This window comes from Phalaenopsis equestris, unplaced genomic scaffold, assembly GCF_001263595.1.
Source record: "Phalaenopsis equestris unplaced genomic scaffold, ASM126359v1 Scaffold000002, whole genome shotgun sequence".
Lineage (NCBI taxonomy): Eukaryota > Viridiplantae > Streptophyta > Magnoliopsida > Asparagales > Orchidaceae > Phalaenopsis > Phalaenopsis equestris.
This window is the reverse complement of record NW_018164444.1, coordinates 62335697-62359585: the sequence shown is the minus strand read 5'-3', so window position 1 is coordinate 62359585 and position 23889 is coordinate 62335697. Positions and strand designations below refer to the sequence as shown.

At 34.9% G+C, this 23889-nt stretch overlaps 1 protein-coding gene across 1 annotated transcript in view; it reads right to left on the bottom strand.

Annotated features, from left to right (window-relative positions):
* Positions 1-381: 381 nt before the first annotated feature.
* Positions 382-23889, bottom strand: part of LOC110027783 (homeobox-DDT domain protein RLT3) — a gene marked incomplete at its 3' end in the record, with an annotated part of 42830 nt that continues 19322 nt past the window's right edge. The window contains 8 exon segments of the mRNA XM_020729342.1: positions 382-607; positions 707-811; positions 1195-1289; positions 1292-1808; positions 2122-2505; positions 3213-3662; positions 4008-4130; positions 22979-23119. Of these exon segments, the coding sequence (XP_020585001.1) occupies positions 382-607; positions 707-811; positions 1195-1289; positions 1292-1808; positions 2122-2505; positions 3213-3662; positions 4008-4130; positions 22979-23119 (2041 nt within the window).

Genomic DNA, 23889 nt, shown 5'->3' with positions numbered 1-23889 from the left:
GTACTCACCTATTTATAGGTGAATTATCTATGCATTTTGTGTGAGAAGATTATTCAAAAAGCACAATGATCTTAACGGTAATTCCTTTAGTGGTCAGGGACATTTAATCATTGAAGATCAAATCTAGAATATTTGCAGATAAGTCGGGCTTCTAACATCCAAAAATGGAATTTTAATCAAGACTCATGAAAAAGGGAAGCACAGTAATAAGTTGCTCTAAAAATTTGCAGAAACCAAAAGACCTCCCATCCAAATTTAAACAATGACTATTCACATCAAATAGGAAAGTAATAGATACGTCACTCTTCTGTAGCGTAAATTTGAAGAAATTTTTAAGTTATAAATGGTGAAAACAACAAACAGATAGAAAAACATTTATACCTTTTAATTGAACTCTGGTTGATTTAGTTCTTTCAGATTGAAGTTTTTCCAAATGCGGAGCAATCAACCTATCCAATTTAACCACCCAAAGCGCAACTGCCGAGGTTGTTTTCGGCATAGTGTGAAAATATATAATAATCTCATCAAAAGATGCACTTGAACATATAGATAATGTATTCTGATACAACCATTCCTCATTTATTGCAGTGACAAAATCAGAAACAACCTACCAAGCAGAAAAAACAGAACGAATTCATAAGGACTTTGACATGTAGAAAGACGTGTTATAAACAAGTGCATGGCAGCAGCAAAAAGGTAAAGTAACCTGTAGAAGTTCAGGCAAAGAAGAAGTGCGCCGAAGTCTCTTCTCCCAAAGCTTATGAGCTGAGCATTTCCATCCCCCAGAAAATGCCACTGGAGGCATGCATCCCTAAAGCAACTCATCAAAATTTATCTCCATCAAATTTGAAAGAACTTACAAAAAACAAGTTTTCATGAAAAAGTAAAAGATGTTTGAAAAAGAATTTTTTATCGATGAATCTTAATAGAACAGGCTATCCTAAGGGTCATAATTGCCCCTAGATTATTTACATGGGAACATTTTAGTCCAAGAGCCTATAAAAATGTCAAATTATTCCTCTAACTCTTCTAATATAGGCCGAAAAAGTCCCACTCTAAGACTACCTAAGCCTTTTTCTAAAAGAGTATGAAAACTAAATTGACAATTTTATAAACTGTCACCAAAATGACCAGCGCATAACCATTTTCACACTTCTCAAAATGATTATCTGACAGAAAAACACAAGCTCATACCTCAATCGAATGAATTGCCGCTTTTAGCGCTTGCAACGGAGAAGGCAGAACCCTATAGTTTGGAAAATCCCTCTCGTCATCCGTCTCCCTACAGTCACTACATGAATAGCATATCTCTCTTCCAGATCAATGCTTATTTCAAATGTAGAATGACAAGCTTTACAGTGTTTCTCATCCCTCCAGTATAAATCATGGCAACTCTCACAATGAGTTAAACATTCCATATATGGTATTCTGTAGTTTTTCACAGCATTAAGACTGGAATAAAAGGAACACCAAATCCATTGATCATATGCTTTCAAACGGTCCAATTTTTGTTTCTTTTCGTTAGAGCTGCTTGCGCATTCAAGAGCTAAAGAAAAAGTTGGTGAGTAACTATCTGTCGAATGTGCTGATGCCAAGATGTTATCGATATCTGAATTAGGTGAAAAACCATCGCTATTTGAATCGAGTTCAGATAGATCAGATCCTTTTTTTTGTCTGCTTCTATATTCAACGGAGAGGAAATCATCCATGGCTTTACAAAGAAATGCCTCCCGCTTCTCCAACGATGCGAATAGTTGTGCTTCCCTCGTGCCCCTAAAGTCCAAAGCTAATAATAGATCACGCAAAGCCTGCAATTGCGTTCCATACTGGACATCAGGAATAGGGAACCAAAAATAGCCACAAAAAAAGAAGATTAACATACATATCACTCAATTCACATATATTTACATATCTAGCACCTAAACTTCAATTTGTAGATCTATGCCACCTTACCTATGCATGAATGGGTATATTTCACTTTTTAAAGTTAAACTAGTGGTATCATTGATGTGATATGAAAGTTTGGGTGGTATAAATGTGGACACGTAAATACAAAAGATTAAGTGGTATGCATGTCAATGCCCAACCAAACAAAAAGAGCGAAGTGATTGCATAAACAACCTGTTTTGTTTCAATCACTTGCCAATGACCATCTTCTGAAGACTCAAAATAAATGCGTCGATGACCTGGATCAGCTGCATCACAGGGGCCAAGAAAAAGCCAGTAATTATTGTACCTGCGATCAGATCCCAAATGAATAGATTTCAATGGATGCACATTAAGTGGCGTGCCTTCAGTTTTGCCAGAACACTGTCTCTTCTTAGACACCGCAGAAGACAAAATAGAAGAACCAATCTGAGAGAAATCTCTCAGCACACTATCTGCAGGTACCTCCCGAACGTTGCTAGAAGTAGAATTAATTTTAGAAGATTGCCTTTTTATTTTTGCTCCTGATCCAATATATTGAACACAGGGAGTAATTGCAGATATGGCCCCTTCTAGATTCTACACAGAAATAGAAGAACATTTATGCTCATGATCTACACAGCTTCACGAAGAAAAAAAATATAAAAATAAATAAATAGAAAGGCAGCATGAAAACTTTAACTAAGATATGTACACAGAAGAAGAAAATGTAAAAAATAAACTCAAAACAATGCAAAATAAAACATCTTTCCAGTTTTCAATATGCCCTGACTTTGCAAAAGTTTTAATGAGCTAGAAATCACCTAATATTATAACATGCCGCTGAAAAATATTAATTAGCCATTCTTCATTGGAGTCTCATATCATTACTGACTGAGGTCATATGCCAGATGATGACTATGGTTTAAAATTTTAAAATTGAAAACATACTATTAGAAAAAAAAAAAGCGGATTTTCCTTCTACTCATTCAATCATACCAAAATGAATCTTTCCATAATCTACATAACATGCTATGGTTCAGATTGCTGAATAATGAACAAGCATATCAGACAATTAACAAGAATTGAATACTATCATCACCGTGTAAACCTCAATGAAAAATATAATTCAATGGCCAACATACAAGTATTCAGGAAAAATCTACTAATATGAAAATCTCCAAATTAGAAATGTAGATAACAATTATTAAAATAAATAAATAACTATTGATTCCTCTGAAGGTGTTAAGATGCTGACATTACTTGAAATATTAAAATTTAATAATTTTTCTTAGTACAGATCTTACATTGGAACAAGCACCAATAAGATCTACAAGAGCAACCAAAGCATCTAGCTTCTCCCCGGTACTTAAATTTGAATAGTCACCTTCCACCAAACCTTGAACCCATGCTTCCCCAGCGTAGCTTTCATCAATCACAGAACATTCAATCAACTTTTGTTGTGCATTGTCGTGCACGTTCTTAAATTTCACAATCCTTTGTCCACATGTCCCCAAGCTCTGCTCCTCGAAATCATCAGTTCTGCTACTTCTATAAGCATCACTATATTCATCCTCCACACTTCCTGAATCATCATCCTCAGACTGTGTACCATCTTTATCTTTAATTTGGTGATTACAACGAAGACGATATGCAGCAGGTCCTATTTTTTCAAACAATGTAATGTCACTTGAAAGTGTGAATTTTATTAGTTCTTCCTGCTTTTCTGTCGTGCTCGCTAAGTCCAATGTAACAATCTGAAAGTTTAAATAAAAAATCCTCGAACAGGTCCTCAGACAAGAAAATCATATTACTCGTCTCTAGGAATAAACAAGATGAAAAATTTACATACATGCCACTCAATTCATATGAATTTATATATCTAACACCCAAACTTCAATTTTTACATGCAAACCACCTTAACTATGTATGAAAAAGTGCATTTCATCCTTTAAAAGTTAAAATGGTGGTATTTTTTATGTGATGTGAAAGATTTGGGTGGTATAAATGTAAAAAGTAAATTTTAGGTGCCCGATATGTATATGCATAAGAATTGTGTGGTATGTGAGTGAATGCCCCAAACACGATTACCATAACTATACCTGAGGCATTTTTACTAGCTCGGAGACTTTCAAACCAAGGCTTTCTTGCTTCGATAAGATTTGAAACAATTCACCTTTTAGGGTATGAGGACGCAGACCACAATTTTCTAACAGATCTCTTTCCTGCAAAATGACCAGATCGTTGATTTGTCATCAAAGATGAAAAATGAAATCCTTCCATGAACGCATGAACAATTGTGAATGAATGATGTCTGCATTGTTAAACTAAAACAATCAATGTGGATTATTAAACCATTCCATATTCAGAAACTTACAGAAAAATAATAACCGGGAAACTTCATACATGCTAAAATAGCGTATATTGAAACTGCAGGTGGCACTCTGGCAAAATATCTGAATTGCACATGCCAGGATTTTAAAATTTCAAGACTAGATTGAATTTAAGGCTGTCCAAATGAACTATCTCCCTCAAGAACATGCGCAAAAGGAGCAGACATGAAGCTAAAATTCTTCATAAAAGCGAAAACTTCACGTGTTTATGAATGATTGTGTTATAGCCCAATCTAAAGATAACATAAAATTTTATATTTATTAGGATGGGCATATAACTTTCTTGTTGTGGGACTTCAAAAAGTTCACGTGCATGATCCTCCAAACTGCAATTATAAAGTAGGATATCATTGAAGCATATCACAACAAGTTGTTTCCAATAATAATTTGTGCACTTCATTCATCAAGCGCATAATAGTGCAAGCATTGGTTAAACTACAAGGCATCATCATCTGCTCACATAATCCATCTCATGTTTTGAAAGTCATCTTTGATTCACCTCCCAACTTCATTTATATATGGTGCTAACCACTATCTAAGACAATTTTTTGGGGGAAAAAATGCTCAATGTATATGATCAAATATGTCATCTAGTCTAGAAATTAGAAAACAATATTCTATCATAATTTCATCACTAACTTAACAATCTATATGCAAAACCCATGCGTCGACTTGTTTGTACAACTAGCAAAACAAGCACCAGAAAAGGATTAATGCTTTCTAGAAGTACAAATTTAATTAGAAGTCAATATTCTTAATTTTATAATTCTTATTACTCCTCGTATCTCATATGATAGGTCAAAAGATGGGGAAAAACAACACCAAAGACAATCAATCATATGAGGCACATCTCACATGAAAGCACCCGATGCGACATTTCGTTTCCGCTGAACAGAAGACCCGCAAAAGCTTTGCAGTACAGCAAGACGGGAACGAGGGACAGCAGAGGCAGGATCGCGATTCCGCGCGTGGGAACAAGTAGCGGATTGCGAACCCTCGCAATCCAGGGCTGCTTCACGCACCTTCCACACTTGTCTTCTTCTTGAAAGGTTTTTCTTCTAGATTCTTCTTACCTTCCCACTCCCCTACCTTTTGTGTAAACTTGGGAAGCTATAAATAGTTGTCCACTGTGTGTGTAGGAAGTAATTCTAGTGAAGTTGTCTTCTAATCTCCTATGTGGGGCCCCTTTCCCCTTAGTGGCCTATATCCGAGGAGGTGGTGGTGCTTCGGTTGTATTCTCTCCAAGATGGTGAACGTATCCTCCCTTTCTACCGGTACCAAACCGTCTCCTCTGCACTCCTCAACCCCGAACTCTCCCTCTGTCATCCCGACACCCAGTCATTTCCCTTCCAACAGATTATTGCAATTGTTTGCCTACCTAACTCTCTTAAAACCCCCTCCAAACAAGCCACTACCGTTATCGACCACCTAAGAACCTTTCCTATTTATTGTCCCTACAGTTCCATGCATTCCCTTCACTACCACTCGCCTTCCATGGCTGTCATCACCCCTTCCAATCATCTTGATCCCTCTAGCCGACCTCCACCATCCATTAGGAATGCTTGGTAGTGTCGTTTTATGTCTGTGTCGTAATTTTCGTTCGAGTCAAGTTGTAACTCTATTTTAATATTAATGAAAATTTGTATTTTCTATTTTCACAGTTTTCAGTACTAGTTTCTTTATCATAATCCTGAGAATAATTTTGTGGGAAACACATCCTCAAATTTTAGCAATAGTTGAACTTTTTATGAATGTACTCCTCTCCTTGATATCCTTCCATAACCATGGGGGCATAAGTTAAAGAAGTTTCTTGCATTGCTTTAGGAACATAAATTTAGTAGCTATTGTATCAATTTCAATCTTGTCCTCAATATCATCATTCATTGCACCAAAACCACTTTTTCACCTTCAAATTTTATGATACGAGTGCTTTAAAATCATCATATTGGCTAGCTTATCTCATTCCTTTAACAAAACTAAGATAATTTGTAGAGTGCAACGAGTTTCCCTTAAATAGATAGATTTAATTTTTCAATCATGTGCTAGAGACAACATTTTCACAATTTCTCAAATTAATAAAAATATTGCACATTTAAAACAAATTAGGTCAAAGCCAATATAACTCTGGATCTATAGTAGCGCTCAAAATTCCACGGACACAAAAAATTCTCCATCATTCGCATATACTAATTGCTCATCACCATCAGTGTCCTCTACTTTATTATCTTCCTCGAGTGGGACTTCAACTGAGGGCACAACACACTGATTTGGAAAATATGGCAAATTATGCCCAAATTCTAAGAGCATCTAAAACATTTTGTGTGTGTTCAAAACATTTGATGTGGTAACATTATTACTTTCTAACACTTGTGAACATATTGAAAAATTATTTTTACGAAGCCTTCAGGGTGTATCATCATGGGTTTCCATACCAATCCTTTTTATGAAAGTCAAGTCCTAAACCAAAATAAACTTCTTAATAGTGGTTAGCAATCATTCTACCCTTAGAGCTAATTTAGTGGCATAATATAAAGTTCAATATTACTATAATTGTATGATATTTACAATAAAAAGATGCCAACCACCAATGAATCGAGTAATGATAAGCTCCTCGAGTTCAACATGACATATTTCAACACTAGTTGTTCAAATTTAACTTCATACTTCCCTGCAAACAAACTTTATTGTTGAAAATTATGAATTTTAAGGAACATAACTTGCTTAAAATATAGAGAAAATATTTCTTACATTGTACTTTCTTCATTTTTTTTGTGATTTAGTTGTCTTATTCTTATCATCACTATCCCTTGTTCATTTAAAATTCTCCCACTAAATGAAAAAAAATTTCTTTGACATTATGGCCTTCATATTTTAAGGGTTTATAAGTGGTACATATTTATCTTCAAATATATGTTCCACTGTATATAGCCAATATATGAAATCATTGGGATTTAACCACCCTTGAAAGCTAGAATGTACCCAAAATCTTGATAGCATCTTATTTGTTCCGTTCAATAACAAGGTTTATCCTAGAAAAATTCTTTATGCATTTGACAAAGAAGGTTCTCCATCTTACAGTTTCATAGTTTTCATTCAATTGAGATGAATGTAATAGTCATTTATGCTTTTCATATGCTATTAATTAATTTTAAATTATTGAATTTAACGTCATAATTATTACATGGCTAGCTCTTAGTTTGGCTGGGTCGATTTTCCTGAACAACATTCAAAACATAGGGCCCTAAAATTTAAATGGCATCATCATAAAGAAAGGTAAAATAAACAAAGATAATTATTCAACTACTATCTCAGTTGCTTCATAACAACAAAAATCCAAAGTACCATAAAATCTAAAGTATAAAGTTTACATCAGGATCTGCCTTAAGCCCATATCTTTTTGCTTAAGTTGTGAATGTCTTATTGGAAACTCACAGAAGGATGTACTTTGGTGTATGTTTTTTTGCTGATGATATCCTTCTTGTGGATAAGACTATAGAGAGTTCAAGAAAAACTTGATTTATGGAGGTCAATTTTAGAATCGAAAATATTTCATTTGCGTACATCTAAAACTGAATACATAAAATATAATTTTAGTAGGAGTCTAGTGGCGAGATTAAAACAATCAGTAATCAACTCATTAAAAAAGGTAAATGTTTTAGATATATACGGTTTATTATTCAAAATGATGGTGATATTGATGGGGATGTTATTTGTAGAATTCAAGTTGGATGGTTCAAGTGGAGGAATGCAAAGTACCTTAGAAAAATACCACTTAGAAAACGAAGACGATAAAAACAACAACGAAACTTCCTCCCACTAAGTGGGGTCGGTTACATGAATCATTTTTCTCCATTGTGTCATATTGAGTTTCATATTTTCATTTAATTCTAATAAAAAATACCACTTAAACTTAAAAGGAAATTTTTAAAATGGTGGTAAACCCTGCAATGCTTTATGGCGCAGAATGTTGGCCTATAAAAGAGAAGCATAAAAATAAGGTGAGTGTTGTTGAGATGAGAATGCTTGGGTGGATGAGTGGCTTTACACTTAAAGATAAAATGCAAAACAACCATATCCATGAAAGGGTAGAAGTAGCTCCAATGACAAACCAGATTAAAGAGAGTCGCCTTAAATGATTTGGTCATATTAAACTTAGACCAACTAATGACCCTTTTAGGAAAATAGATGTTTTAGATTTGCTTATGTTAAAAAAAAAGTCGAGGTGGACTAAAAAGGCTTGGGTATATTGTATAAAAAAGAATTCATGTAGCTGAACTCAATTAGTGTGATAAAGGTTCGTTGTTGTTGTTGTTGTTGTAAAGTTCTGTGCACAATAAAATTGGACACAGGAATATCTCACTAAATATCAAACTTATTTCCAAGCCAAGAAAGATTGGATACACATACTACCAACTACATCTTTTGCTTTAGCAATGAACTTTTACATAAAGGCGCAAAATTAGAAAACAAAACAAAAAACTTTGGCTCTGGTTTCTTAGAAAGGAAAAAGAAAAAACAAAATAGAACAAAAAGAAAAAAAATGGGTACCCAAACTAACACATCAGCAAGGTTTAGCTCAACTCATCACATCTTATACTCCCACCTCTTGCAAACTTAAAAGATTAGAAAGTTTTTATAGTTTATTATCTAGTAGTTGGGACCCGTAACATTAGAACTAAGATTTGCCTTTTATTGATGATATTCTTACATGTTCACAATCTATCCTATAATTTAGTACATGTAAGCAAAATATTCAAAAAATATGACTATAACAATCTTTTCTCACAAAATTATTGTTAATTTTAGATCAATAATAGAGGAAGAAGATTGGCACTTCTAGCGAGCATAAGGGACTACTATTTTGATGAAGGCAAAGATAAGAATAAATAGTCATATTGTGGGTTGGGAATCATCAACTTCTACAAAAAAATAATAATAAAATAAAATAAAATATTTCCGGCACATTAACTTAAGGCATTCTACGTCTGATTACTTAAAAAATATTTTTTCATACTTATTTAAAAATAATTACGTCATCCAATGCGAAATATGTCAATTGGCTAACCATAAGAGTTGCCTTAAAGCCCAAACCATCTTAAGTTATTAAAACTTTTGCCTCATTCACAATGACATTTGGGCCTTCTCAGTCGCAAAATATATACTCTAAGCAATTGTTTATTATCTTTATTGATTAACATACTCATGTATGTTCTTTTACATCTTGGAAAAAAAATCCAAGATTGAACAAACTTTTAAGAACTTGTATATTATGGTTATAATTAAATACTCTAGTACTTTCAAAATCTTGCACTTAAATAGAGGCAATAAAATTTTTTACTAATTTCTAAAAATTTATAGAAGTCAAGATGGAATTACTAACCAAAGTTCTTGTTTTAATAACCCTCAACAAAATGAAAGTAACAAAAGAAAAAATTGTCAGCTTCTAGATGTTCTTAGATCTATTATATTCATCATAAACCGCCAAAAATATTTGTGTGGTAAATTCATACTATATGTAAAATTGTAAATTGGATGCCAATAAGTTCTTTTCATATTCAAACTCCAAAAAATGCTTCTCAAATTAACTTTCCCAACACTAAAACTATAAATTATATCCTTCAGAGTTTTGGGTGTAGGGCTTTGTCTAAAATTATTATTTTAATAGAAACATAATGGATCAAAAGGCCATAACATGCATTTTTTTCAGGGCATAAGACATACAATAAAGAGAACAAATATATTCTTCCTAAAGGTATTTAAAAAAAAAAAACTTTTGCATCTATGGATCTCACTCTCTAAGAGAACTTAATCTAAATTTCCCTTCAAGTGGAGATGGAAAGTGAAGGAATATTCCATGATTTTTTTTCTTTGTTATCATTCCTTCTTGTACCAATTAAGACCATAATCTCCTCTAATTGACAAACTACGAACCTAGTTGATTCTCAAACTAAATAAGTGAATTAACAAAATACTTGTTAATAAAGCCAACATCGCACTGCACTTTGTGTTTACTCTTATAAAATGAATAATAGTAGAAACTCCAACTCCTGAAGTATTTCATGAATCTAACTAGAACTCATGTAATTCTCATGTCCTTCCGCTAGATTTTAATGATGAATTGCTTATTGCAGGTAAAGAGCCTCATTCTTGTACCTACCATACTATAGTAGAGTCGTAGAATATGAATAATATCATCATCTATGAGCTCTGGAGGCCTTTGTTTTAAATCTAGAAGAAGTTAAAATCCCAAAAAACAATAAAATAAGCCCTTTTAAGGAGAAAGTGTAAAAAGGTTGTAAAATAAGACCTAAATGCCGTTAAAAATGGAACATGGAAGTTGTCTAGAAACCAAGTGTAGGCATTCCAATCAACTGCAAATAGATCTTCATAATGAAATATCTATTGAAATGGATCTAATGATCAATATTGTTGGAAGATGTTTGCTTTTGTAGTGAAAATCCATCACAACAAACCTGCATTGGCCTCTACAGCAACTTGATGTCAAAAATATCATTCTAAATGGCAACTTAAATAAAGAAGTCCATGTGAAATCCCTCTAAAATTCAAGAGAGCATGCTATAAACAATTCACAAATAAATAATTTGTTGACAGTGATATTAACAAGCTCAAATCAATCACATATTCTTCTACAAATGCAATAATGACAAATTAGCAATACTAATTGTATGTGTTGATGATATCATCTTAACTAGTAACAATATTCCCGAAACGAGTTCATTTAAAAAGTCGGCTAATGAATTTGAAAAAAAAAAAATTTAAGCCTTCAAAACACATTCATGTTATGGGGAGGCTAGAAATTTTTAGGCATTACTATATCTCAAATGAAATAAGTTCTTAGGCCATTGAAACAAATTAGGCCGCTTGGATTGACACGATATGTGATTACCTCCTTAGATCACGGAAGAGTTCTGTAGTTGCGGAACTGCGAACCGTTGGAGTTCCCTCGATCTCAGGATGAAGTCCGGGGCAAAACCCGCCCATCAAAGCTGGTTTACATGGTTTTTTGTCCCGTTCTCAGATTCAACAATCAATTTATTTTTTTATCCTCATTTCCTATTCGTCTCTTTCTAATTAGATATACTTATGCACAAAAAACTATTTATATGTTTGTATTTCTTTCGTTGGAGACTTTGGTTTTGATATGTTATTTGAGGGTGTTCTCTCCAGAATTGCTCTATTGGAATGTTGTATTTTTGAATTTCTTTCAAGTTGTGTGTTTGTAAACTGATAGGATCAAAGTGATAATCTCTCCCATATGTTCAGAGTCCTCCATCGTCGTCCAACTTGCAGCAAACTGTTGTTCACAACAAGAAAACTATTATTTTTCGTTCCAGTTTGTTGTACGATGTCATCCACGCCAGACTTTTAGCTGCCCTAAATCATCCCTATCTCGTTACCCATTTTACAATTTCCCTAATACATTTTTGTATTCTCTCACACCTTTTAGGTGCCCTAAACGATATAATCATACATTAGAACCTGACAAACCTTGCACTTTTAGGGATTTGTCTACCTACACATTTCCATATAATCTAAATTACATACAAAGTCACTGTCCTAATCATTCCAAACATAACTTTTAGCCTTAAACCTAAAATCTTTTAAATTAAACATTCCTACCACCACAAAAAATTCACCCAGACAATTATCACCAAAACCTAAGCCCCCTACCAATTTTAGATTCGCAATCCTACATTCGCTGAAAAATTGATAGGGAGAAAAGGATACAATACCGTCTACGAGAAATCCACAAAGATGAGATACCAGTGATTCAAGCTACCTAATCGAGAGATCACAACATGATTAAAATTGTTTGTCTTAAAAGATAATGTGTACGAGGAGCAAATATCTGAAGAGGAACAACCCCTATTGAAGGAGCTGCCATATATCATGATTGAATATTCCTGAGTCATTACCCTTAAATGCGGTCCAAGCTACCACATATTTCATTTTAGAGTTAGTTTGTTCAGGCATTTATTTATCGAATACACCCAGCAGTGTTTGAAGAGTAAGAGAAGTTGGTTACAGATTTAATGACTCGAGATTTGGTTTGTGGGAATACCCGTCTATATGCAGTTCCAACTCTAATTAAGCCAAAAAAGTACGACAACTTATTCTATCAGGACATTCTTTCGAATGACATGTGTTTAAGAGTTTTCTAAGATAAACGTGGGCATAAATTTTGTGGTGGAGTTGCCTCAGACAAAGCAAGACAATGACTTTGTTATGATGGTAATAGATCAAATCAAGAAGCTTCTTGGAAAGAGGAGGAAGCTCCATCTACCCGAGGAGAATGACACCAAATGTGATTACCTCTCGAGATTGCGAGAAGGCTTTGTAGTAATAGAACCGCGAACAGTAGGAGTTCCTACAATCGCAGAATGGGGTTAGGCGCAAGTTCAGTCCTATGAAAGCAAGTTTACGGGATTCTCTGTCCCGTTATCCAGTTTAACAAAATCATTTCCCTTCTCTAGCATTATTTCCTATTCATTTATTTATAATTAGTTTATTTCTGCAAGGAATACTATTCATATGTTTGTTTTCTTATTATTGGAGACTTTTGCCTTTAGTTATGTTATTTGTAAATGTTCTCTCCTTGATTTCTCTATCGAAGTGTTGTATCTTCAAATTTCTTTCAAAAGGTGTGTATGTAGCATGATAGGATCAAAGTAGTGATCTCTCGCAGACGTTAGAAGGCCTCCTTCGTCGTCCAACGTGCAGCAAATTGTTGTTCACAACAAAAAAACTGTTGTTTTCCATTCCAGTTTGTTATCCCACTATCATCCACGTCGAAATTTCAGTCACATCCATCTCCCCTAACCCGTTACTCATCCTAAAACTTCCCTAACACATTTTTGTATTCCAACACACCTTCTACGTGACCTAGACCGATATCATGGGTGCAAATATTTGACACTTTGGCTAATCCTAATGAAAAATTTAGAGATGAAAAAACTAGCACACATCTTTAAAAGGGCATATATTAACACCTTATCAACGAACTTATCTATTTGGCACATATAAGGCATGATATTGCTTTGTTCTGAGAATGATAAATCAGTACATGCATGCAATTAATGAAGAATCTCTTAAAGTTATACTATGAAAATTAAAGTATCAAAAAGAAAGTCAAAGGAGAGGGTTATTCTTCAAAAAATAAAAAATGAATCTTGTGAAATTGACAAATAAATATATGTTAGCACGGTTAGTTCCATAGTTGAAAGAAAATCCACATCAGAATACTGTTTTAGGGTAGCCTGAGGATATGGAAAAATAAGAAAGAATTGTTGTAATGAGCAGTGCAGCAAAAGAAGAACTATGATCATTAGCTAATGGGTGGGTGAATTACTCTAGCTAAAACTATTCCCTTAATAACGTCATATTGCCTCTAAGAGACCAATAAAAATATATTGTGACAACAAAACCAAACAAATATCATTTGTATGTTCATAATAATGTTCATCATAATAATACTAAACGTATGTAAACTGATTGAAAAATAATTGACAATTCATTAAAAAATAATTGACGATAAACTGGAGGTTTCACGTTGCATCCTCAAACCAAATCGTTGACACTCTAGCCAAGAGATTGCCTAAACCCTGGTCGGAAAAAATATATGAGAAAGCTTGAAATATCTAATATAAACAATCCCATTTGAGAAAGAATGTTGAAAACCACATCTACAACTTTGCATTCTCGTTTGGGTTACGGTTGATTCATGGAATCCATTCCATATGAAAAGGTCTTTATTTCCCCACTAAAAAGGAAGGAATAAATTCTCCAAATTCCCAACAGCTTACAGTTTTCAACAAGTTAGGAAAGAGCTAAAACTTCTTTTACCTATAATTGATTTTATGTGCTTCCCAGTGAGCCTCCCTTTTTCTCCTCCTAAGCTCTTTCAACGTCACCCCTTGTCAAATATTCATCAACAAATACCAATGTATCATTCCAATTTGAGATACTAGTGACCATCTCTCGAATCAATCACTAATTATTACAATCAATGTCATTGAAAGAGTTAGGATAAAAACATTTCAAATCCAATGAAAACCTTCGAGCTTAATTTTCTTTCACATGTAATTAGATAACATTATTTTTATGATCCAATATGTATGTAGAAGAGATTTTTGAAGTTCCTAAATGCTTTATGATATTTATTATTATAATACATGTTCCCCTGCATATATTACTAATATGTATGTAGAAGAGACTTTTGAAGTTCCTAAATGCTTTATGATATTTATGATTATAATACATGTTCCCCTGCATATATTAATACAGAAAGTTGAGAAGTTCAGCTCCTCTCCATGTTGGGCCGGCCGGTCGTTTCACAAAATTATGGAAAGATTTGATTGGGATATCATTGGAAACACCTATCTTAGTTTTATTCCTTTTTTATTTAATGTTTCTTTATTTTTATTTCAAAATTATTTCCTTTCCGAATTTAAACTAGATATATTTGATAAGTTTTTAAATTAGGAGGGATTGGTTTCACTATATATATATAATGAAGTGAAAATTTTTTTTCCTTCCAAAGCAATTTCTACATGGTATCAGAAATCCAGCCTCAATTTCGACAGAATTAGGGCATCTTTCATTTACCAACTTCGACCGAATTACTCGTTTGCATCCATCATTAGTTTGTGTTGATCGGCGAATTCTTCGACGGGATCGGCATCGTTTCCTACATTTGTCGTTCAAATCAATCCTTTGATTACATTGTTTTTGTATCATCATTTGAATCACTCATCAAGATTGCCTGTCTACTTTGTCTGAATCGTATTTCGACTCCGTCTAACTACACTGTTTGAAGCTTCCACAACACTGATCAAAGTTTCCTCTTGCTCATTTGAGTCTTTCGCGGCTGTTAGAGACCTGAAACAAACCCTAGCTTTTGTTATCGTCGGAACCCTTCTGGTCTCTTCTGTTGGGATACAGGACCACTGGAAACCTCCTCTTCCCTTCAACCAATACTCTTCCTGCAGGTTGCAAGACCTCTCCTGCTTTCTCATGCAGCCAATACTCTTCTTGCAGACCCTTCTTTGTTAACCTTTGCGGCCAAATTCTCCCCTGCATGTCCTTTCTCAGCTCTTCTCTGCAGCATAAATTCTTCCTATTTTACCCTTAAGCAAGAATTCTCCATGCAGACCCTCCTTTGTTCTTCTCTACCGTTAGAACTCTCCCTATAACCGAAATTAGTCATGTAGCAAGCGCTCCTCTATTGGAATCCCTTCAACCAATCTGCAAGCCGTCCTTCGGAGACCTCTTCTACCTAGCACTAGAATTCTCCCTAACAGATCATTTATGTTCAATTTTTGTCGTCGGCATCTTTCTAGTAGCAAACCCACCACCGGATTTTCCCTGCAAACACCTTCGCCAAAATTCTCGCCCTACAGCAGCAGTCACGAAAACAATAGCATGAGTAGTCAATTTTCCTTCTTTCCTACGACATTTGTTCCTCTACTTGCATAAGCAGCAGTCAGCTCCCTTTCTGCAACTAGCAGCAACCCTAAATATCCATCGGGTTTATGACCAAGTTACTGGATGAAGACATCAAATTCTACTCCGAAAATTAATTCTAAATCAAAGGTCGAGAATCCTGTCTAGATGACTCCAAAAAAAAAAAAAACAAAACATCTTCGAGGTAATTTTTTAAAACAACACAGCAACCTCGTGATACACCAAAATTGTGGAGTGGGGGAACGTAATTAGCAGTGCTGAAATGCATCAAGACTTATATCTCCTCAAGGAAAGTCACACTCTAAACACAAATAAGCCCACCTCTATTTTACATCAAATTTCTAAATATGTTGAGCTTATGCCCGTCAAAAATCATGTCATGTTAAGGAGTTATCTTCTGGGCCATCCTAATTTTAATCATATTGCAAAGTTATATCGTTATTTGTTTATCAATAGAAACCTAAATTTTTATCAAGTGTGATTTGTCAACTTGTCAAAACACTAGAAATAATTATCCCATGACCTAATAAAAACCCTCACACCATTTTCTCATTATCCACAATGATATTTGGGGATCTTCAAATGTGAAAACTCTAAGTGGGGCTAGATGATTTGACTCATTTATTGTCGGTCATACTATAACTACTTGGATATCCTTAAAATGGAGAAATATGAAACAGTCTGATTCAAACTCAATTCCAACGCAAAATTCAAATCATCAAAACCGATAATGCAAAAGAATATTTCATTGAGTCCTATCTTTCAAAAAAAAAAAAGAAATAAAAAAAAAAATTTATTCATGTGACTTCATGTATTGATGCCCCAAAATAAAATGGGATTTCTGAGAGAAAGAATAGGCATCACATTGACATATCTCGCTCAATTATGATTTCACATTAAGTTCCAAAACATTTTGGGGGAGAACAGTTCATATTGCAACATATCTTAACAATTGAATGTCTAGTCGGGTACTTCAATTCAAAATAGCTCTTCATATTTTGATGATTACGTATTCTCGCATCAAAGCCTTATTTTTAAGATACCGCTTAAAATTTTTGAGTGTATATCTTCTATTCACATCCATTCCCAAGAATCGCACAAAACTTGATCCTAAATGTATCAAATATATTTTTCTTAAGTATCTCCAATAAAAAAGGGTATGTGTTACACTCATGTTACCAAAAAATGCAACTCCATGGCTATCACTTTTTTTTTTAAGAATTTCAATCCTACTACCCCGAATATGATGTCCAGCGGAAAAATGCAAATGAACATCATTTTTGGGATGCACAACAAGCCCTCCTATCCTAATAGAAGATATTCGACCAACCCAACATAAATTCCAAAACAAATAATTTCGCGTACACAGAGAAAGAAAAATCTTGAGCAAGTGAAAGATAACTTGCAACAACATAACTGCTCAAACAAAAACCCGAGTTCGTATTCACCTAAAATTTCGGGTCAAGATAAGTCTAGTACTCATGATTATCCCTCCTATCCTAGCAGAAGATATTCAACCAACCCAACATAAAGTCCATAACAAATAATTTTGTGTGTACACAGAGCAAGAAAAATCTTAGCAAGTAAAAGATAACTTGCTATAAAATGACTGCTCAAACCAAAAACTGAGTTCGTATTCACCTAAAAGTTCGGATCAAGATAAATCTACTATTCATGATTATCCCCTTCCTCTTCTCATGTAGGTGAAAAGGGAAGCTACATTAGATATCCAATTTAGGAGTAAGTAGGTTATTAGAATCTATCCTCATCTACAAAGCTTTTGTTTCTAACCTAGTGTGCAGATTCCTAAATCTGTTCATGATGCTCTTAAAAATTCAAAAAGAAGGAAATCAGATGAGCAGAAGATCCAAGCACTAAAATATAAAAACACAAGAATTCTCACTAAACTTCATTAGGATAAGAAGTTAATTGGATGCAAATGGGAGTTCAAGAACAAATACAAAGCTGATGGGGGAATTAAGAGATTCAAAGCCAGACTTCAAAAGGTTTCCCTAAAGCCTATGGGATAGACTATTATAAGACCTTTACACCAGCTGCCAAATTCAAAAGTATTAGAGTTCTCCATTCAGTAGTGGTTCACAAGAAATGGAGACTGCATCAACTTGACATAAAAAATGTCTTCCTGAATGGGGACCTAGAAGAAGTGTACATAGAGTTATCACTAGGACTTAAGAATAAATCCAACAAACAATTGGTAAGTAGACTCATGAAGTCTTTCTATGGGCTTAAGCAATCACCAAGAGTGTGGTTTGAAACGTTTGCTAAAACTATGAGATCTAATTAATATTCTCAAGGTCAAGCTGATCATAATTGGTTCATAATAAGCATTCATGAATGTAAGATTGTTGCACTGATATTATATGTGAATGATATGATTCTTACAGTTGATGATGAAAGAGATATTTACAAGATCAAATATGTGCTTGCCACTGAGCTTTAAATCAATGACCTATGAACCATGAGATATTTTCTAGATATGGAGGTAGCAAGGTCCAATAAAAATATCATTATATCACAGAAGAAATACATCAAAGAATTACTGAGAAGATCGAGATTATTGGATGGAAGCATGTCGATACTACAATGGATCCCAAAATAAAGTCTAATAAAGGAGAAGGAAGTGGATAATACAATATATAAAAGATTGGTAAAAGAACTTATCTACCTGCCATATACAAGGCAATATATGCATACTCTATCAGCTTTATGAGAAAACATATAAATAGCTCAGATGAAGAGCATTCCGAGATGATGTACAGAATTCTGAGATTTCGCAAGAAGACCCTTGGTTATGGATTATTTTTTTAGAATATTAAAAACAAAGAGGTAGAAGTCTATATTGATGCAAGTTGGGATGGGGAATTCACTGACAAAATGTCCACCACAGGTTATTGCTCGTATGCATAAGAAAATCTAAATACATGGAAAAGTAAGAAGCAAGTTGTTTCTAGAAACAGTGATAAATGAGAGATGACACTTGCCTTAGGAATATATAAAAGGATTTAGATTTAATAATTATTAAAACAATTGGGATGCACCTCTAGAAAGCCTATATATATATTTTGCGACAGTCAAGCAACCATTAGTATTGCCAAAAATCCAAAACATCATAGCATAACCAAACATATTGAAATTGATAGGCGCTTAATCTATAAAAAATTAAAGGTGGAATTATACAACTAAGCTACATCCCGACACACCAACAAGTTGTTGATGTCTTCACTAAAGCTCTTCCTTGAATATAAACTTCATCTATTTAGTAAGTTTGTAAATTAATAAGGATTGACTCACTATATATATATATATATATATATATATATAAGTGTATGTGTGTGTGTGCACACGCACGCGCACTACATGTGAATAATGAAATGAAGTAATTTTTCTTCCCAAGCATTTACTGGAATGTCTACATAGGAGAGCCATGTATTACTGCCTCGCCTCACACAAGCACTTAGGCAAGCATTCAAAATGCCTTTGATAACAGTGTTTGAGATTTGATATTAACATGTTAACCTTCATCAAGTTTGCACACGTACTGAAGCAATATTAGAAGTGATTAAATCACCTTTCACAGCTGCTATGTACAACTTGAGCATGACCCAGGTATATGGAGTCATGGAAGAAAAATACTTGAGTTTTTACAAATTAACCCAACACAACTAGTCTAATTATAATATCCCTCCACATTATATACTATAGGCACTCGTTAACCCAACCAAAAACTAATCAAACTAACCAATCAAGCATGAAAACAACATAATGGTTAAATGTAACTCAAATCCACACAAATGCTGCAATCAACTTGCCCATGCCAAATCACCATCTACTCTAGCAAACAAAACATAGAAACTTAAGTTGCTCAGAAGACCAAAATTTTAAAAAAGAATCCAAAACCCCGTTTGATCACAAAAGAGTAAAGTGTCAAAATTGTCCTCCGACTCTTTGCATGCTGTCATTTTAGTCCAAGAATCATTAAAAGTGTCAATTCAGTCCCCATATTTTTTAATGAGGTCTAAAATAGTACTCAATGGAGACTATTTCAACCTATATATAGTCGGTGGGCTATTTTGCCATTTTATTCATTCATACAATGATTAGGTGAAAGTATATAATGGCAGGTGGATTAGTCAAAAATCATTGCCTACAACCAAAAGTAGCAAAACAAACTTTCTGTAACAGTCAGGACCCAAGCCAAGAAACACAATCAAAACAAATGAAAGAAACCATATTTAAGTGCAAAAGCTACCACTATTTCATATCACCATCAATCATCATGATTCCCAAATGCCTAAGCCCCACATATACTCTGATCCACTCATCTTGTGCCATGGGAATGAAATATGTGCATGATCTAATGACAAAAATACTAAATTCTATTAATGCATTGGTTATATATGGAGTGGAGTTGGCACAGCTGAACCAGCTAGGGCAGAGCCGGTCCAAAATGGCAAAATAGTGAATTGAAGGCCCGACACACGACTGGGGGAAGCCTGGGCGTCGTTCCAATTCATGCTTAAGCACAACGTGGGAAGTTAGAACCATGTAGCAAATGCACTGAGTTGCCAACACTTGTTGATCACTACGATGCAACCCCGCTTCATGGGCTTTGAAGTGGTAAAAGAGTTTTTAAAATGGAGGATTTCGAAAAAAATCCAGGAGCAGTGTCGGGAGAAGCCTACTGGGCAGTGCTACAAAGTCGATGGTTACTTGTTATATGTTCCAAAATGTTCGCTGAGGAATTCCATCGTTCAAGAGAACCACAGTGGAGAACACGCATAGCATTTTGGTAGAGACAAAGCTCTCGCACTCGTGAGAGAACACTTCTTTTGGCCCCCACTGGAAAGAGATATAGAGCAACACGATAGGCAATGCAAGATTTGTCATATGGCAATAACCAAGGGGCTGAATGTAGGGTTATACACCCCCTTACCAATACTATAGGCACCATGAGTAGACTTTAGCATGGACTTTGCGGTAGGACTTTTGAGAATACAACACCATAAGAATTCAGTCCTGGTGGTCATGGATCGATACTCGAAGATGGCACATTTTATACCATGCCATGGGACACTGGATGCCTCGAACGTTGTCGACTTATACACCAGAGATTTTTTGAGATTGCACGGGATAACCATGACCATAACATCAAATAGGGATGTCAAGTTTATGAGTTACTTCTAGAGGACTTCGTCAGAAAAATTAGGCACCAAGGTTCAATTCAATTCAGCAGCACACCCTCAAACGGACAATTAGAATGAGGTAGTAAACAAGATTCTTGGAAATCTGCCGAAATATTTCGTTGGGAAGAATTGAAGCAATGGGATTTAATTCTTGCTCGGGCCGAGTTTGCATACAACAGAATCGTAAGTCAAAACACGGGCCACACTCCATTAGAGGTCGTGTACGGGCACAACCGATTAGTCCACTGGAATTGATGTCGCTCCTACCGACATCACATATTAGTGAAGATGCCAAGCAAAGGGTGCACGAGGTTCAAAACTCCAAGCAGAAGTAGGAAAAGAAATCGCTAAGAAGAATCCCAAGTACCAAGCACAAGCAAACAAGACATGGAAAATAGGTGACCTTTAATGAAGGGGACTTGTATAAATCCATCTGAAGAAAGAGATATTCTCAGTAGGAATATTTGGGAAACTCAAGCCCAGAGCAGACGGACCTTTCAGAATTCTCCGAAAATTGAATGATAATGCATATAAGATTGACCTGTCAGGGGATTGCAATGTGTCAGCCACGTTCAATGTTGCGGATTTCACGTTGTATTATGGAGATCCAAAATCTTTGACAGATGACGCGAAGCTCCCCCAACACCAGAATACTGGCGCGAAGCTGGTCCAACTGAATCAGCCAACGCAGTGGTCAGTCCAACAGGGGCGGCAGTGCCCCTCCTCCTTATTGTTTTCCGCCTAGCTATCCTCTAGTTATATGCATGTTTGTTGAGTTTAAGGTGAGGTTATGTTTCTTTTAAATTTTTGCCTATAAGCTTCTTCCCCTTGATCGAGTTGTATCAAAGGACATGCGGTGCTTCGAATATATCGTGCTCCGAGGTGGTGATTATCCCCTTTGATTTCCCCTACAACGCATCCCCTACCTACCTACAGCAACCGGCCAACAATTGTCCAGTCGCCGCCCATTTCTTCCCTATTTCTTGACCCAGCCACCGCCCACTTGTTCCTTGTTTCTTGACCCAGTCGGGGCCCACTTCATCCATGGTTCGTGACCCAGTCATTGCCCCCTTCTAGCCATATTTCTTGACTCAGCCACCCCTTCTCTCCTTATTTCTTGACTCAGCCACCCCTTCTCGCCTTATTCCTAGTTCAGCCACCACTTCTCCCTCTATGTGTTGACCCATCTGTCATTGCCCTTAACTCTTTCCCAACCATCAAGCACCCACAACTTCCCTCTTTTTTCTAGCCATCTAAACCTTACCCTATCTCGCCTTAGCATTCGACCACAACACAGACATCACCGTTGTCCCCAAAACATCCTACCCGACCCTAGTCGGATAATGTTGTTAGTGTGCTTTCAAGTCCCTTTTGATTTCTGATTGCAATTTGATTTGTCTTGAAAATAATATTTTTTTCAAATTTGCGGTTGGATTAATTTTTGGTACATCAATATATGCCTTGACGATCTTACAATTGCCAAAAGCACATAAATATATCAAATATTCATACCTATTGAATGTTCAGTTGAGCTAGAGTTCATTTTGAAATTATTTGACAAGAGAACATGTTACTCAAGAACTTTTGCAACTCAAGGCACATGGAATTAAAAAGATACCATCACATTTGGGTCTATTAAGGCAGGTGAAAATGAAAAGTGAAAATGAAAACGTCAAAGAAATGTAAATTGAAAAGAAAGAATGCATGCTTTCTAAAGTAGTTTAACTTCATTCTTTCGAATCACATGGATTAGTGAAGTACCAATCTGTGAGCTCATGCTCCCACTTACATGTACATTGGAGTGTACTCTATAAAAGACATCTCAAAATCTACAATGGTTACCAAAAAAATAATAAAACTATCCAAACAAGGGAGAGAAAATATACCAGTTTATAAAAAGGTGCAATAAGAGAAAAAATCATGGCTTAAGATTTTGTAGACAGTGGAAACATGAAGTAAAAATCAAAACATATATATGCAGATATTCAATACCTTGCTAAAAATGTCTCTATTTCCAGAATTGTTTCTTGCACCAAACCCTGCTGCAGTCAGCACTTGTCGTAGAATTTCAGTCCATGAAAGAGAATTCAGAGACTGATTCCAAATGTTAAAATCAAACTCCCGTTCTCTTATCTGCATTACCAACCGATGCAAAATTCAGGAAACTTAAGGTCAATGAGACATAATATTGGAGGCTTTTGTTGTTATATATGAGGGGGTTGTGCATGACATGGCAAGCAAGGGATTTCTTCTTTTGGGATAATGGAAAAGCATCAAAGAATAAACAAATCAATGTTGATTTATCAAGCAAAGGTAGAAGGCCTTGCATTGTTCAAATCGTTAAACTTAAACTAGTGAAGAATTAGAGTGCAAAACCAACAAATGAATAACAAAATGGAGTAAAAATATGATGAGAAAAAGCACGTGGTTCGATAAATTGATCAGATTTAAACATCTTACTAAAATGTTTCAACACTACATGATTGGTAGCTTTACACTCCCACAACAAGTTTTAGATACTAACAGAACATTCTTCAATGAAGTTAAGAGCTTAGCCAATTACGAAGAACAGACATCTTTATGCATAGAGCTTAAATATAAGAATTTTCCTTTACTTTCTGTTATAATAGTAAAAAAAACTAACAAAGAAGATTCAAAAAGTACCATTTCATTAAAAAAAAACAAATAGTTGCAGCGTTATTAATCCATAGCATGCAAGCAATCAACTCAAATGTGCAAGGGTCCTTCACATTTGATGACACAAATAATAACTAAAGAAGAATTCCGGACTTGAACTTTGATGAATACCTATTCAGCATATATATATAATATATATATATATATATATATATCCTAATATTTAAAATTAACTAGAAACTCCACCTTAGAAAATATTACCCATT